Source organism: Coregonus lavaretus (assembly GCF_964263955.1).
Source record: "Coregonus lavaretus genome assembly, chromosome: 14".
NCBI classification, from domain to species: Eukaryota; Metazoa; Chordata; class Actinopteri; order Salmoniformes; family Salmonidae; genus Coregonus; species Coregonus lavaretus.
The window spans coordinates 45,924,135-45,941,912 of NC_140001.1; the positions used below are offsets into that span (position 1 = coordinate 45,924,135).

Below are 17,778 nucleotides of genomic sequence, written 5' to 3' on the forward strand. Positions count from 1 at the left end.
GGTTACTACATGATTCCATATGTGTTATTTCATAGTTTTGATGTCTTCACTATTATTCTACAATGTAGAAAATAGTTTAAAAAATAAATAAAAAACGTTGCATGAGTAGGTGTTCTAAAACTTTTGATCGGTAGTGTATGTTTCATTGGTATGAGTTGAATTACATTATATTTCCATATATAGTGCTATGAAAAAGTATTTGCCCCCTTTCTAATTTTCTCTACATTTGCATATTTGTGATATTGAATGTTATCAGATCTTCAACCAAAACCTAATATTAGATAAAGGGAACATAAGTGAACAAATTACACAACAATTACATATTAATTTCATAAACAAAGTTATGCAACACTCAATTCCCCTGTGTGAAAAAGTAATTGCCCCTTACACTCAATAACTGGTTGTGCCACCTTTAGCTGCAATGACTCCAACCAAATGCTTCCTGTAGTTGTTGATCAGTCTCTCACGTCGCTGTGGAGGAATTTTGGCCCACTCTTCCATGCAGAACTGCTTTAACTCAGTAATGTGTGGGTTTTCAAGCATGAACTGCTCATTTCAAGTCCTGCCACAACATCTCAGTTGGGATTAGGTCTGGACTTTGACGAGGCCATTCCAAAACTTCAAATTTGTTGCTTTTTAGCAATTTTCATATAGGCTTGGTTGTGTGTATGTTTGCCCACTGACAAAGACATGATCAGTCTATAATTTTAATGGTAGGTTTATTTGAACAGTGAGAGACAGAATAACAACAAAAAAATCCAGAAAAACGCATGTCAGAAATGTTATAAAACTGATTTGCATTTTAATGAGGGAAATAAGTACTTGACCCCTCTGCAAAACATGACTTAGTACAAAACCCTTGTTGGCAATCACAGAGGTCAGATGTTTCTTGTAATTGGCCACCAGGTTTGCACACATCTCACGACTGATTTTGTCCCACTCCTCTTTGCAGATCTTCTCCAAGTCATTAAGGTTTCGAGGCTGACGTTTGGCAACTCGAACCTTCAGCTCCCTCCACAGATTTTCTATGGGATTAAGGTCTGGAGACTGGCTAGGCCACTCCAGGACCTTTTAATGTGCTTCTTCTTGAGCCACTCCTTTGTTGCCTTGGCCGTGTGTTTTGGGTCATTGTCATGCTGGAATACCCATCCACGACCCATTTTCAATGCCCTGGCTGAGGGAAGGAGGTTCTCACCCAAGATTTTATGGTACATGGCCCCGTCCCTCGTCCCTTTGATGCGGTGAAGTTGTCCTGTCCCCTTAGCAGAAAAACACCCCCAAAGCATAATGTTTCCACCTCCATGTTTGACGGTGTGGATGGTGTTCTTGGGGTCATAGGCAGCATTCCTCCTCCTCCAAACACGGCGAGTTGAGTTGACGCCAAAGAGCTCGATTTTGGTCTTATCTGACCACAACACTTTCACCCAGTTCTCCTCTGAATCATTCAGATGTTCATTGGCAAACTTCAGACGGCCCTGTATATGTGCTTTCTTGAGCAGGGGGACCTTGCGGGTGCTGCAGGATTTCAGTCCTTCACGGCGTAGTGTGTTACCAATTGTTTTCTTGGTGACTATGGTCCCAGCTGCCTTGAGATCATTGACAAGATCCTCCCTTGTAGTTCTGGGCTGATTCCTCACCGTTCTCATGATCATTGCAACTCCACGAGGTGAGATCTTGCATGGAGCCCCAGGCCGAGGGAGATTGACAGTTATTTTGTGTTTCTTCCATTTGCGAATAATCGCACCAACTGTTGTCACCTTCTCACCAAGCTGCTTGGCGATAGTCTTGTAGCCCATTCCAGCCTTGTGTAGGTCTACAATCTTGTCCCTGACATCCTTGGAGAGCTCTTTGGTCTTGACCATGGTGGAGAGTTTGGAATCTAATTGATTGATTGCTTCTGTGGACAGGTGTCTTTTATACAGGTAACAAGCTGAGATTAGGAGCACTCCCTTTAAGCGTGTGCTCCTAATCTCAGCTCGTTACCTGTATAAAAGACACCTGGGAGCCAGAAATCAATTTATGCAAATCAATTTATAATATTTTTGACATGCGTTTTCCTGGATATTTTTGTTGTCATTCTGATCTCTCACTGTTCAAATAAACCTACCATTAAAATTATAGACTGATCATTTCTTTGTCAGTGGGCAAACGTACAAAATCAGCAGGGGTTCAAATACTTTTTTCCCTCACTGTATGTGGAAGATTTTTCCCTGGAAGAGAGTATATCAGTATTATAAAGGACAAAATAGACAGAACACATCATGTATATAAACACCCTTTCCTTTAATTCTGATTGCCAGACATATTAATTAAGGCATAAACAGTATTAAAAAAAAGCAACAGCAGTTTCAATGTTTAATTGATTCCAAAGTAACTTGATACACTGTGTGAATTACACTGATCATGCAACTTCATTGAAGAGTTTCTCCAGAGATGTCAATACTTGTAAACAGAGTTTATAGCACTATTCAAGTGATAGAACAACCACTGGAACTATGCAAGTAATGTGCTGTAATGTAAATCACAATACAATGCATTGAAATTAAAACCAACATAAATAATAAGCATTTAATACTATGCCATGTAACTATACAGAATATATACACCACAATTCTATGGCACTGGTAAAATGTGAAGATTTACTCTCACACAAGACAATACAATCAACACGTGGCTACAGTCAGTATGCAAATGTAATTAAGTAATACTGGGAGGACCACTTTATAGACTCTTGCACTTCAACTGCAGTTTCCCAATGGAAAAAACATCGGGATTTTATACATTTCAGTACATTCAACCATATGATTACACTACGATACATGTGCATATAAACTTTGTAGCACTGCAATTTATGTCTGATTCTATGACACTATGGGTTTTGTCACGTGTGTTTTCAGACAGGCATCCAAATGCAAAATACTTCAAAGTCTTGTTACTTGATACATATCTCCACCAATATTACAATACCACTACTCTGTGACCCTTATAAAATATTGACTAAATCGCAAATGAAATTGGTCTCTGCCTCCCATAGAGGCTATGAATATAACACCATGGAATTGATGCCTGTAAATCTTCTTATCCTCATGTGAGCCAGTCACATGGTTTTACTTCTTCCCTTCATTATCTGTAGAAGCAGAGATCATGAACATCTTATTTGATTTCATATACAATACCTACCTCTCACAATAAAGATAATTGAATAAAGTTTGCTAAATCGACCTCATGTCATTATTCAGAACTGATCCTTTTCTCTTTTGACAAAAGGATCAAACAACAGGCCTGTCATAGAGAGGGTATGGATTGGCCAACCAAGAGGACATACCAGTTGAAGATGAGTGTGCCAACACCTGCTGGCTGGAAACCAGGGCTCTAGAGCTTATCCCTTCAAAAGAGAGATGAGAGATCTAGCTATATCTAATGAACTGTTGTGCTTTAGTATAGGTAAAGATATGATGGACATAATAAGCATGCCTTCCTCTCAATCACTGACTTTTTGTTTTTAGAAATGAAATATATAATATTTTCACATAAACATATATTTTCACGTTACATTTCAATAATTCAGGAAACTTTTGTTTACCTTGGAAAAGATCGTACTGCCCAGACATGAGCGGGTAGCTCATACCAAGATGTGTATGATGATGAGTGTGAAGGTGCCTGGCAAAGGGAACATGGTTCCTCTTCTGGTCTGGCTCTCTCTCTCCTTCAAGGGATCCTTTCTCACCAGTCTATTGACAAAAAGGGGTATTTCTTACTCAAATATATGTCTTTGTAGGACTGTATATACATTATGTGTTGCACACTAATATCAAAATTTCAACAGCATGTCACAGATCACACTTGCAATAGGGCTAGTATCTCACAGATGCTAATTTCAATTTCCTCTCTCTTCCGCCATAAACTGATGCATGTTCATTTCATGGATTCCCTTTTGCTTTATATTTTCAGCCTCAATTCTGCCTATACTTGATGGACACTCACCGCAGGGGATTTGCCATGGTATGGCAGATTGTGGTGCTGCAGAAGCTCAAGGGCAGTAGACTCACTGGCTGGCTTACTGCTCACACTACGGCTGTTCTGAGTCAAATCCGACTCTTCTCTGCCTGCTGTTTTCCCATAGAGAGGATAGTGGAAACCTAACATGTACAGTACAAAACACAATTTAGAAAACAGTCAGTCACAATGTCGGGCCAAATAGCGATCTCTTTAACACGACACAAACTTGGCATGAATCTTGAACACGTGATATAATTCTAAATCTTGAATACACAAAGTATGATGAAGCAACAAAAAAAAAACGTAAACAACTCGATTTCAGTTTCTATTGCCCATTGTATTCATCATTTCTCAAACCATACAGACTTACGTGGGTAGTTATGCACCAGGGTGGGTGACTTGACCCTGTAAGAGTTGTTGCTGGGGTCACGCATCTGTAGGTATTGGTAGGAATGCTGGTACTGGATGTAGGGTTGTTGTTGGTGGTTCATCGCTGGTGATACGGCCACCCTGGCACTCTGTGAGTCCTCAGACATGAGCCCTATTGGCTGCTGCTCCTCTAGCCTATCACAGTCCTCTATGTCTGATGTGGTGGCGTTCTGGTTCATGGCCTTTTTGAGCTCTACTCCCAACTTTGTCACTGGCTCAGAGGGCATCTCCCACTCCTTAGACCTGTCAGCATTTAACTCCTCTGAGCTCTGGCTAAGCTCTTCACTTTGCTGCTCCACATTATTGGATTGATTCGGGCGGGACCAGGATTGGACTTCTGCATGCTAAATCGATGAGGAAAAGTGTTGTTTGTGATGGGTTTTGCTTAATATTTAATTGAATACCAGTAATCCCAGTTTATGAATTGACAAGTCAATCCATCAAATGCAAATTCAACATTTATATCAAAACCAACTTTTCTTTTCAAATGTTCCTTACTTAGCTACTTATGTTAAATGTTTACATTTACATCTAAAATTGGGGTACGTCCTTTAGTAGTATGGCCATCTTAGATGTGACCGATAAAATAAAACATATCTTCCTAATCTGTCTTCTTGAAAACATTAGGCAAAAGTACTAAAAGTTTACATACTGCAACAATCTGACAATCTGACCTTCACAACAGCCGTAAACACTAACATCCAAATAGCTAAAGACAGAGTGAAAAACTTACATTTGAAAATGATACATTTGAGTCCAGATCTGTCTGATTATTTGGATTCATGGATGATTTCATTTCATCACTGTCTTTGACAAGTCCCTGGTTTTCCGTCATATTGACGAGCATCGGCTTCCCTTGTGGCTGTGTGGTCAGAGTCTGTGGTCGCTCATCCATTTCTGCAAACGAGAGCCCAGGTTTGGCACAGCACGTTTTCACAGAGTCTGTCCCCTTAGATAATACAGCTGTCGAGGTTATCATGTGTTTCATCTCGTCTTGTTCTCGGTTTGCTTGACCTCCTCTCTGCTTGGTGATTTGCTGCTGATCACAGCACTTGGATGCAATTAAGAGTTTCTGATCCATGTAAAGACCTCGTGCATACTGGCCATAGTACAAGGACTGGGCTAGGGCTGTGTGTGTTTGTGTCATAGCCATCTGAAGCTGGGACTGCGAACTTGAGTTGATGACATCGGTCTTCTTCGAATCAAAGAATTCCGGGGTGTTTCTCCCCTCGTTGCCCTCCTTTGAGTCTTCCTTTTTGCATTTACTGTCTTGAGGGGTGGAGGTCTTATGGAAAGCAGCTGTGTTTGACTGGCCGGTCTGCATGTAATTCTGGATATAGTAGGGGTCATATCCGTGGTAAAAAGGAGACTGGGGGTCTTTGACAGGCCCTGCAGGAATAGATGCAGCTGGAGGAGTCTTTGGATTTAGATTGGGATTGTTGTTTGAGTTCATCTCAGAGGCTGAGATGGACCTTGGACTTTTGGACCTTGTGTCTGAACGGCAGTCTGAACCCCCATCATCACCTGCATCCGATATGTCTGAGTATGCCGGGCTGTTAGTCTTGGTGGTGGTGCCATCTCCACTTTCAAGGGAGCCACAGTCCAGTCTTGAAGAGCTACCTATGGAAGGACTAGGAGAGTTGTCAGTGAATGTGTACACTTTGTCTGCCTCAGCTCTGATGCTGGCCATTCTACTCTCTTGAGACTCCGTTAGACTGTTCATGACATCTTGTTTGCTCAAGTGCTCTTTTAGAAGGCTTCCAGAAGTTTCTTTTCCCACCACCTTTCCCTCCTCCATCTTTAGCTGAATGCTATCGCCATTAGAGGTCCTTGTGTCTTTATTGTGTTTGTCTTTTAATCTTCGTTTCTCTTTGTTCCTAGTCTCCTTGCAAGTGACTAGGGTTTTCACCAGACTTGGCTCTATCATGATGTTTAACTTTGGCTTGATGGGTTTAAGTGAGAGGTTCTTTGTTGTGGTGACACCAACAGCTGCTGATGGGGAGGACTGCTGGGTGTTGGCCTCCGTTGTGTTAGTGGAGAACACAGTGTTGGGGATTGCAATCAGCTTCGGGGGAGCAGGAGCTATAGGCCTGTTGGTCCTAGATTTAGATGAACACTTCTCAACTTTCCCATTAACCTTTTTCCCTTTATCACACACTCCCTTCTTATCGATCAAACCCTCGGCTTCAAGCTTAGGCATCTCGACAGAAGAGTTCCTATCAGTAACAAGGCAATTTTCCAGTACCACCGTCATGTTCGAGATGATTGGTAAGTTACTCAAGTCATCAATGAGTCCCTCTTTGATCAACGAATTCCTCCTCATTTTAGAATTTGCCATGGGACTATGGTCACTATTGAACATTAATCGTCTGCTTTTTGGAGACCCTATTGTAGAAACCTTATATAGAGGGCTGGGCTTCTTTGATGAGCTATTGGTAATCTCGGAGCAGTCGAAAGTCATGTTACTGAGGGACTCCTCACAGTCAGACAGTCTGTCCTCACTCTCAGCCTCAAACTCTGGCTTCCGGTCCACATCTAAGTGTGCATGTGTCTGGTGGTACCGCAGCCCATTGATATGCTTGTATTTCTTGTTACAGTTCGGATGGGGGCAGTCTATCAGTATGGGAGAGGTGCATGCCGGATCCATAAAGGTAGGATCCAACTTTCCCTGTGGCGTGGAAGGAGCACTCCGGGACTTGGCACGGATCCTCTTCCCGTTTCCATTCTTCATGTCATCTGCGACTAAACTCAAATCCAGATCAGCCGGTGGTTTGTTTTTCCTCTTGCCAGATGGGATGGAGTTTGGCTTGATCTCCTCAACTGTGAAAAAGGGGGGTGTTCTGCAGTTATTGATCAGATTGAGGCTTCCTCTTCGGCTCTTGCTGTGAATGCCCCCGCCACGGCTCTTATGTGGCAGCCCTCGGACCTTGGCGAGCCCAGGTTCAACACAGGGTCGATCCGGAATGGCCAGTCGCATCCTTTTACCACGGCCACGGCCACCTGCCAGATCAGAGTCACTGGATGGTGACTCACAAAATCTAGAAGAAAAAATATATATATATATAGTAAATCATACAGAAACATCTATACAAAATTGGTGTATGACACGGAAATAAAATCTATCAAAATATACAGTGAGGGAAAAAAGTATTTGATCCCCTGCTGATTTTGTACGTTTGCCCACTGACAAAGAAATGATCAGTCTATAATTTTAATGGTAGGTTTATTTGAACAGTGAGAGACAGAATAACAACAAAACAATCCAGAAAAATGCATTTCAAAAATGTTATAAATTGATTTGCATTTTAATGAGGGAAATAAGTATTTGACCCCCTCTCAATCAGAAAGATTTCTGGCTCCCAGGTGTCTTTTATACAGGTAACGAGCTGAGATTAGGAGCACACTCTTAAAGGGAGTGCTCCTAATCTCAGCTTGTTACCTGTATAAAAGACACCTGTCCACAGACGCAATCAATCAATCAGATTCCAAACTCTCACCATGGCCAAGACCAAAGAGCTCTCCAAGGATGTCAGGGACAAGATTGTAGACCTACACAAGGCTGGAATGGGCTACAAGACCATTGCCAAGCAGCTTGGTGAGAAGGTGACAACAGTTGGTGCGATTATTCGCAAATGGAAGAAACACAAAAGAACTGTCAATCTCCCTCGGCCTGGGGCTCCATGCAAGATCTCACCTCGTGGAGTTGCAATGATCATGAGAACGGTGAGGAATCAGCCCAGAACTACACTGGAGGATCTTGTCAATGATCTCAAGGCAGCTGGGACCATAGTCACCAAGAAAACAATTGGTAACACACTACGCCGTGAAGGACTGAAATCCTGCAGCGCCCGCAAGGTCCCCCTGCTCAAGAAAGCACATATACAGGCCCGTCTGAAGTTTGCCAATGAACATCTGAATGATTCAGAGGAGAACTGGGTGAAAGTGTTGTGGTCAGATGAGACCAAAATCGAGCTCTTTGGCATCAACTCAACTCGCCGTGTTTGGAGGAGGAGGAATGCTGCCTATGACCCCAAGAACACCATCCACACCGTCAAACATGGAGGTAGAAACATTATGCTTTGGGGGTGTTTTTCTGCTAAGGGGATAGGACAACTTCACCGCATCAAAGGGACGATGGACGGGGCCATGTACCATAAAATCTTGGGTGAGAACCTCCTTCCCTCAGCCAGGGCATTGAAAATGGGTCGTGGATGGGTATTCCAGCATGACAATGACCCAAAACACACGGCCAAGGCAACAAAGGAGTGGCTCAAGAAGAAGCACATTAAGGTCCTGGAGTTGCCTAGCCAGTCTCCAGACCTTAATCCCATAGAAAATCTGTGGAGGGAGCTGAAGGTTCGAGTTGCCAAATGTCAGCCTCAAAACCTTAATGACTTGGAGAAGATCTGCAAAGAGGAGTGGGACAAAATCCCTCCTGAGATGTGTGCAAACCTGGTGGCCAACTACAAGAAATATCTGACCACTGTGATTGCCAACAAGGGTTTTGCCATCAAGTACTAAGTCATGTTTTGCAGAGGGGTCAAATACTTATTTCCCTCATTAAAATGCAAATCAATTTATAACATTTTTGACATGCGTTTTTCTGGATTTGTTTCTTGTTATTCTGTCTCTCACTGTTCAAATAATCCTACCATTAAAATTATAGACTGATCATGTCTTTGTCAGTAGGCAAACGTACAAAATCAGCAGGGGATCAAATACTTTTTTCCCTCACTGTAACTACTCATTATTGAATACTTACAATGGTAATGACATGCAAGAAATACAGTCACTGACAGCTTTCTTGGCAACAGAAAAGGCTAAAACATAAATAGGCTACTCATATACTATTTTTCAACACTATACAAATAATGAATATTTACTGTCTACCATCAGTATTACCTGGGTGGTGCCCAGTCATGCTTGGTACAGTCCAAAAGAGTCCCCACATAGGTTCTTTTTCTCCATGTTACGTTGACTACAAGGACACCTACAATTCAAACAACAAAAAAGGAGCATGTTACATTAAATACATTTTCTAATGATGTGCTTTGAACTGTGGCATGGATGGAGGTGCAGTAGACAACCATGATGGCATTGTGATAACTTTTCATCAGATGAAATTACATCAGACTGATAGATGGGATCCTCTTTTTGTGGCTTTTATGGAGGCTTGGTCTACGTCCCAAATGGCACCCTATTCCCTATATGGTGCAATATTTTTGACCAGGGCACATGTAGTGCACTATATAGGGAATAGAGTACAATGTGGGACACAGCCTTGTTCTTACCACAACACCAACAAGGCTGAATTATGTAGTTTTGTGTTTTCTACATGAAGAATTAACTATATTTTAAAAACCAATCGCCCTCTGTGAAGACAACCAAGAGTCGAGAATCAAGATAATCAAGAATTAAATAGCTATTGTGCATTATTATTTCACTGTGCCGAATATATTCAAATGCTTTTATAGAAGTGATTTTGTATGAAAGCATCTTACACCTTTATCTTGCCTTGGCAAATGGCCATATAAATTAATTTGGATTCTGTCTCATTTTCTTGAAAGTAAACACTAAAATCTGTGAACTGCAAACCAAAATCTCTTTGTTGCTGTGACAATTTTTATGAGCTCTGCAATTGAAGTGTTTATTTCCAAAACATGATAAATGCCAATTTTTCACATTTACATTTTTTTGTCTGAAATGAATGCTCATGGGTCCCTTTCTATGTGTATGAATTATGGCCGTTATCAAACTTTTCAAATATTTAGTTTAGGTGTGCTTTAAAATGTGTTTTATTGCCAAACGTGATATCCAGCACACTCGTTGTTTCCCAAAGATGCGCTATATCCATTGTCCAGGTGGATGGAACGCTCCATATGGTTTTCGCAGCTGCCGCAAAAGTGAGTCATTTCCATTATATTTGTCTGTTCAGTCATAAGTTAGGTTTCTCTAAATATTTTTTCCACACTTAGGAATGTAATCTTATTTTATTCATTCAGGCTAACCCCTGGAGGGCTGTGTAACTCAGACAATAATAATCCATCCATCCTTGATCGGCAACTTAATTGCGAAAGACTTTCAATGTCCTAATTCTTCCTTAAATCCTTCCCTAAAATGTATATAATAAAATTCAAAAAGCTTCCCTTGATTTATCCTAATGAAAAAAACCTGTAAAACCCCCATACAATTTTTCCAAAAGTTGCTTAAATGTCCAAAAAGAAAGCACACATTGTATACACTGTTCATCCTCTGGATACACTAAATCGCCTGTTATATTTGCACAATATAGTTGAAACAAAATCAAACAAATATGTATATATTTATGGATTGATACTTTATTACATGTAACTGTCTAAAACCCAATCGGGATACTTTTTCTATTGGAGTTCTGTTGTTTGGGGTGGATATATATTATTTGTCTCTAAAATAAAATGGCATTGCAATATACAGTATTTAAAACAAAATAATGTCTGTCTTTTCACTAGCCCATGTCATGGTAAGATAAAAAAAATAGCTCTCTCTTTCACAAGATGTGTTTTTCAATTAATATAAATTTACCAACATTCCTGAAAATATAATCAAACCCCTCAATTGCATTTTGATATGCATTCATCAAAATTTAGCTCTCAGTCGGGGATATTAAGATGGTGGTCTGCAATTAGCATTTGCCTAATCAATATGCACTTGGCGTCTCTGCAGCCCTCGAACGCTAAGGTGTCTTACTAGGGCGGTCCCATGGCATAGCTTCCTAATAAGACGGCAACAGCCTTTCTCTTCAAATCCGAGTTTTACAGGAATACTAGGCCTCTTAAAAACAGAACACACATCTGATGAATTCTCTCATGGTCTGTTACACTATTACATCAGCAGAGATCATTTAACTAAAACCAGCCTTGAATACAAAAGCATCTTCTAGCTCACAAATCACTTTGTGTGCAAAGGCAAAATTCAGTTTTATAAGTGACACTCTAGTCCTCAAGTGAGCCAGCAATGTTGCTTTCTTCAGTAAAGTAGATTAAATCAAGCCTCTCAGTTTTGGGCTGCTGTAAATACTGTTATGTTTACATCTCTGCATGCCTAAGGCCTACGTTTGATCAGATCATATTTATTCATACTGGCTTACCGTTAATAATACTACAGCTGAATAAACTGTCTTATGCCCACTGATATAAACGACTGTACAGCCTTTCATTCATGGTCAATCATGTACATGCTGAACCATATGGTGGAATGCTGAAATTGTAGGAGAGCTGGAGGAATGGAATCCTCACCTTCCTCAGTCTCATGCCACACAATGCCCTCCAGGTTGACACTGGTTCCTGGCTGACAAGGGCCAGGGTGACATGAATCAGTATCTGGCCCTCCATCTTGGGTGTTGGTTCCTATAGATCTGGTCCTCACCAGAAGCTGCTTTGCGATGGGTGAAGAGAAGGGGGCATTGGACATTGGGCTTTGAGGGCCGGGTGGCGGGGGTGCAGGCACTGTGAACATTGAATCCACCTATGGGAAGGAGGAGGAGGAGTAAAATATCACCTCTGACTTTTCAACTTAAAGGCCCAATGCAGCCGTTTTTATATCAATATCAAATCATTTATTGGTAACAGTTAAGTACCTTACTGTAATAGTTTTCCATAAATAAATAAAATATAGCTTTTTTGCAAAAAACTATTTTTCAAGCAATAATTTTACTAGGACTGTCTTGGAGTGGTTTGAGTGGGGAGGGGAAAACGTAAAACTAGCTGTTATTGGGAGAGAGCTTTAGAACTCTCTTTGTTATATGTGATGTCACCAGGCAAGCCGAAACTCCCACCCATGCAAACAGGCTGATTAGAAGGTCCTGTATAGATTGTATTTTCAACCAGCAACTATCAGGAAATAACACTGATCACATTTTTTCACACTTTACAGTGTTAGATTCATCAGCTGTTGTACAATATGATACTAAACACAGGAAAAACGGAATTTTGACTGCACTGGGCCTTTAAGCAACCTGGCCTTCAATTCATAAATAATCTCATGTCTATTTTCATCATAGGGATGGTAATAAACAAAGGAAAGTGTTGTTTTTCAAAGCCTATTGGTAATTCCATAAAATACGAGCAGCTATTGACAATTAATCCTCTAAACAATATGTATGTATCTTTGAATAACAGTGTTGTACACATTTCAGCAGTTTAGTGAAATATTCTGTGAAAATAACATTTTTGCATGACCTGAAAAACAAATAAGAAAGCACAAGCAATACTATTGCTCTGTGTTGTAACTGCAAAGAAATTGTCATTCATGCCTTTTTGCTATTTAGGTTTGTATGTATAGTCCCGTGTAGCTCAGTTGGTAGAGCATGGCGTTTGCAACGCCAGGGTTGTGGGTTCGATTCCCACGGGGGGCCAGTATGAAAAAAAAAAATGATGCACTAACTAACTGTAAGTCACTCTGGATAAGAGCATCTGCTAAATGACTAAAATGTATGCAGGGATGAACATGTTTGTGAAAATGTGTTATGTTAATGTATGCATATAACATCTTTTGAAAGAGAAATCATTCCTACAGGGTTGTTTGTGTCTGATCAGATACCTATAAATGGACAAAAACAAAGAATGATGCATGCTCCCCTGCTTTGATTGCAAGATGCAATGCCACAGTCCTGTACCCTCCCTCCCATCAGACAGAATCACTCAACAAACGTCTCAAACATTGACCACAATGATAAGTCAAAACATAGGGCTTCTCTTCCTCACGGATGCCTTGTCTTGTAACCATAAAAGCAACACAAGCGTTCATTGTTACAGGCTATGTGTGATTTTAATATGCAGCACGGTGAGGAGCTGATAGCCAAGAGCAAGGAGAAAAGATGGCTACCGTTCACACACTCCACTTCCCCTGCTGCTGAGTGAAAAACACGGATTACTGATGGCATCTGTCATGAAGAAAGACAGGTGTCCTCTCTTGTAACAAATGAGATTAAATCAGTATAAAAAACAACAACTGCCTATGCAGGTTGGGACTTCGTGTTGTCCCTACTAAGCAATTTAAGATAAATCAAATTAAAAGACTCAGGTAAAAATTATTGTGGGGAGCGTGGGACTGTTCCCTGAGAACAATAAATGCTGGGCAATAGCCTCCAATAGCATTAACATTAACCATAAATTACAGGATAAGTATAAGAAATTAGTATCTGACAAAACTTCCCTTCCTTTTGCTGTGGAGTTTCAGTTATATTTTAAACAAAATAGAGGAAATGCTAATAAAACAAACGAATCGGGTTAGGCTACAACTGATGGGTCTGAGATTATGTTGATTCCCCAGGCTTACATCTGGTTATAGCCTTTCATTTGTCACAGCTATGCAAAAACTCTCTGCTTGCATGCTTGCTTGTGTGCTTAGGGTACCATGTCATTATATGAATTATTAAACCATTGTCCATATTGTAAATAACATAATATATTGTAAATAAAAAATGTGGTAGTGTCTTTGTAGCCACATCACTGTACATCTATTCGTTTATCATTCTTAGCCTATATTTTTTTTTTTGGGGGGGGGGGGTTGTTCTGGCCAGGGCCCTTGGAACTGCATTCTTGAACAGCTGTGTGTATTCTGAGCACATAAAGGATTCCCATGATAGCAATGTATCTCTATTAGGCTTCTACCTTACTCATGCATAAAACATCTGCCAAATAATCCTGTTAGCCTACCTTTCATATTAAAATATTGTTCCACCACAATTAAGCTAATAAGATAATGATCAGTAGCCTACATGTTTTAAAAACGTGCATTAAGCTTACCTTTTCTGTTCTCTGTTTCTTTGCGGTTGTGCCAGTGTCGTCATTCTTCCTCACAGCAATAGCGCTGCCCTTTATTCCACAATCCAAACCGCTTTTGGTAATGTCTTCCATTCCGCCCCCTGCACAATGACACGGATTCTCTTTGCTTCCGAGGGTGCACAAATGGTCAGGTATAGAATTTATAATGGGACTTCTTTGACCATAATGTTTCTCTTTCCTCGTCCTGAAAGCATCCCTCTCCCTTTTCCAGCCTCTGATTAGATTTTTTCCCTTTTTTTCCTCTTTGCCTTTGGCGCATGAAGCGGTTACATCACTCGACTTTGGGTTGCTGACCGCCTGGCCCAGTGCTGAATTCATTTCAAATGCCTCTCTGGGGCGTCCTCTCAGCGATTCCACACAGTGCGAGGACCGACGGCTCAGAACCCTTAGAAGTTTTGCTTCTTCTGAATCTGTATTTCCTCGATTCCTTCCTGAAGTGTCCCTGGATTTTGAACTGAGGGAATTGTTAGTCTGTCTGATTAAGCAGGTGCGTTTGAACAATTGGACAGCTCCTCACAATCCGTCGTCGTCCCATTTTTTATTTATTTCAAACATCCACTAATCTCCCGTCTTTGTCGATCTCTCCCCAAATCAGCATTCAAGTCAATTCTCAAATTTGCCAACCGCAGTCACTGACGGGAGTGGTAGGCTGCGTGTCAGCCTAGCTGGTTAACAGTCTATTCTATTGTGAAATTGACTGACTTGAATTATGACAGAAAAACGGTGATACCCCCTGACTTCACAAAAGGAAGGCATAGTCAGATTTAAAGAGAGCTCACTAAATATAAGCCTGCATGCCTTCTATCCTGTATAAAGTGTCAGTAGGTTACCTTTGGTTCAGTGTAGACTTACAGTATATCTCCTTTAATGAATAGAGTATTTAAGAAAAACAGCCTAAATTATTGTGGTGTAATATACCCCATGGGGCTATGAGGACACATGCTGTTGTGCAAAATTGCTCAATGTATTCTGCCATAGCCCGATGGAGTCTCAAACCTGGGTACCTTAGCCATTACACCAAGAGGTCACAGGCTAAGGTCTACTAAGATCTACTAAGGTCGCTATATTCCCTGTTCCTATTCCAACTATTTAGGAAAGGCCGCAGATAAAATAAAGGCAATCTAACGGTAACTCCAAGTTGTGCAATGTAACCAGCACACACGTAAATAATGTTACAGCAACATGGACAGTACCACAGTCAGTGCTAGGCAAAACAAAGATCAGCGATTTCAGCAACACGGCCAATGGACAGCTCAAAGCTCATAAAGATTCAACACACCTGTGTCGGTCAGTCTAGTTGCTTGTTGGGCTCTGTGTCTTCTGGTAGACTTCTGCCATGCTTTGCTATTGTTCCCTATCCCTTGAATTAGAAATGTGAACTAATAGTGAATAAAAGTGAACGATTATTGCAACACCGCTCAATATCTCATGCCATATCTCTATCTCAAGGTCCGTAAGCTTGGGTTTGCCAGGGTAAGCGTATTTGGGGGGTCTCCTGAATGGGACTTGAAACCGGGGGTCCTGCAACTGTCAGTCAAACACCTTAGCCATTACATCAAGAGGTCCTAACCTCTTGACGAGGACACTGGGGGTTGTGATAGGGCTGCTACAATTGTAACACAAATGAAATGTTACACTGTTGACACTGACATGCGAAGAATTCTGTTTGTGAGACTTCCAACCATTGACTTCTAACTTAAACAAGGCCAAAGGAGTATACTACAGGAAAAAGGGTGTTACCTCTCCCTAGTGTGCCTCATGCCATTGTCATATTGAGTCTACCATATTGACCGGCCAACCACTTGACAATAATTCCCCTCTGTCTGCCAAGCCTTGCATCCAAGCAACTGTGTCAGACCACTAATAAACTATTGATTTTTTTTTCTCTTCAAGCCCATCACGCTCTAGAATACAGCTCAACAGTCAACAGCTAGCAAACCATTAGATTCACCTCTCAAATAGGGAAGGAACCAGGGATGCCTAACAACACAATACCTGTCAATAGTCACTCCTGTTGTCCCTATAGCAAGGATTTTAAGCACTGATTCATTATTGACTTCATGTGATTGTGTAGATACGGCTGTTCTAACATTACTGTACAGAGGAAACCACAATTGACTGAATTGATGTATAAACTGCTTTTGCACAATGACAGATATTGGGTTTTATATCACTTAGCTTTTTGTATTTATCACTTAGAGTGATGTGAAAAGTCTTTATCATTATGTTAGTTGTCACTGTAGTCCTTTCCTAAACATTGATAACTACAATGAGGGAAAAAAGTATTTGATCCCCTGCTGATTTTGTACGTTTGCCCACTGACAAAGAAATGATCAGTCTATAATTTTAATGGTAGGTTTATTTGAACAGTGAAAGACAGAATAACAACAACAAAAATCCAGAAAAAAGCATGTAAAAAATGTTATAAATTGATTTGCATTTTAATGAGGGAAATAAGTATTTGACCCCCTCTCAATCAGAAAGATTTCTGGCTCCCAGGTGTCTTTTATACAGGTAACGAGCTGAGATTAGGAGCACACTCTTAAAGGGAGTGCTCCTAATCTCAGTTTGTTACCTGTATAAAAGACACCTGTCCACAGAAGCAATCAATCAATCAGATTCCAAACTCTCCACCATGGCCAAGACCAAAGAGCTCTCCAAGGATGTCAGGGACAAGATTGTAGACCTACACAAGGCTGGAATGGGCTACAAGACCATCGCCAAGCAGCTTGGTGAGAAGGTGACAACAGTTGGTGCGATTATTCGCAAATGAAAGAATTCGAGTTCGAACAATGATATTAAGAATAACTTTTATATTTGTTTCCATCGAAATAAAACTTTTAATCTCACATTCACTTTAGTAGGCTATTTGCTGTTCGAAGTGCTCCTTATTTAATAATACTGAATGGACCTTTCCATATTTATATCTGTCATTTACTTTCCATTGAGATTGTGGTGATATGCTAATAGTCAAATATGGAACAATATACGCAGGATAGCCTACTACACGGTAACAACAACTCTTATCATTGTAATAGCCTACTCTTTGTTGACTTCATTAATATCTTACAGTTCAGATGCAGAAAATGTGGGAGAGGACAAACATAGCAGAAATGGGAGACCTGCCTCTCGTCAAACACTGACAATAGACACTGAATCTGGAAGAAGAAAACAAGCACTTGTGAGGTATGAAAACTGTGCCTCTATAAGTCACTGCTCAGATCTTTATTTTAACACTTGCCACAACTTTTTTTTTACAACTGGCAGTTTATTTTTGAGTTGTAGTATGGGCTGCTGCAGTAATACTGCCAAAAAGCTACAGTTATACTTAGATACACTTTTATAACACTTGAGCCATAGGATATCATTTCTTATCAGAGCAATGTCATACACTCTGTAGCGTTCTCTTTAATAGACCGAAGACATTCGACCACTCACTACTGTCACAAAATCAAAGTGATGGTGAGATAAAACCTGAACGGACGAAGTCTCAGTATAATCAGGTTAGTTCTCCATGATTATTACA

General features: G+C 40.6%; 1 protein-coding gene across 1 annotated transcript; it reads right to left on the bottom strand.

Moving 5' to 3' along the window:
* Positions 1-3,107: 3,107 nt before the first annotated feature.
* znf608 (zinc finger protein 608) lies at positions 3,108-14,588 on the bottom strand (the record flags this gene model as incomplete). The annotated part of the gene is made up of 9 exons (XM_084176406.1): positions 14,214-14,588; positions 11,703-11,931; positions 9,331-9,418; positions 5,162-7,466; positions 4,370-4,772; positions 3,985-4,139; positions 3,584-3,731; positions 3,326-3,385; positions 3,108-3,127 (listed from the first exon to the last, which is right to left on the bottom strand). Exons 1-9 carry the CDS (start codon positions 14,568-14,570, stop codon positions 3,108-3,110), a joined length of 3,765 nt encoding a protein of 1,254 aa, XP_084032532.1. The 5' UTR covers positions 14,571-14,588.
* Between the last annotated feature and the right edge of the window lie 3,190 nt (positions 14,589-17,778).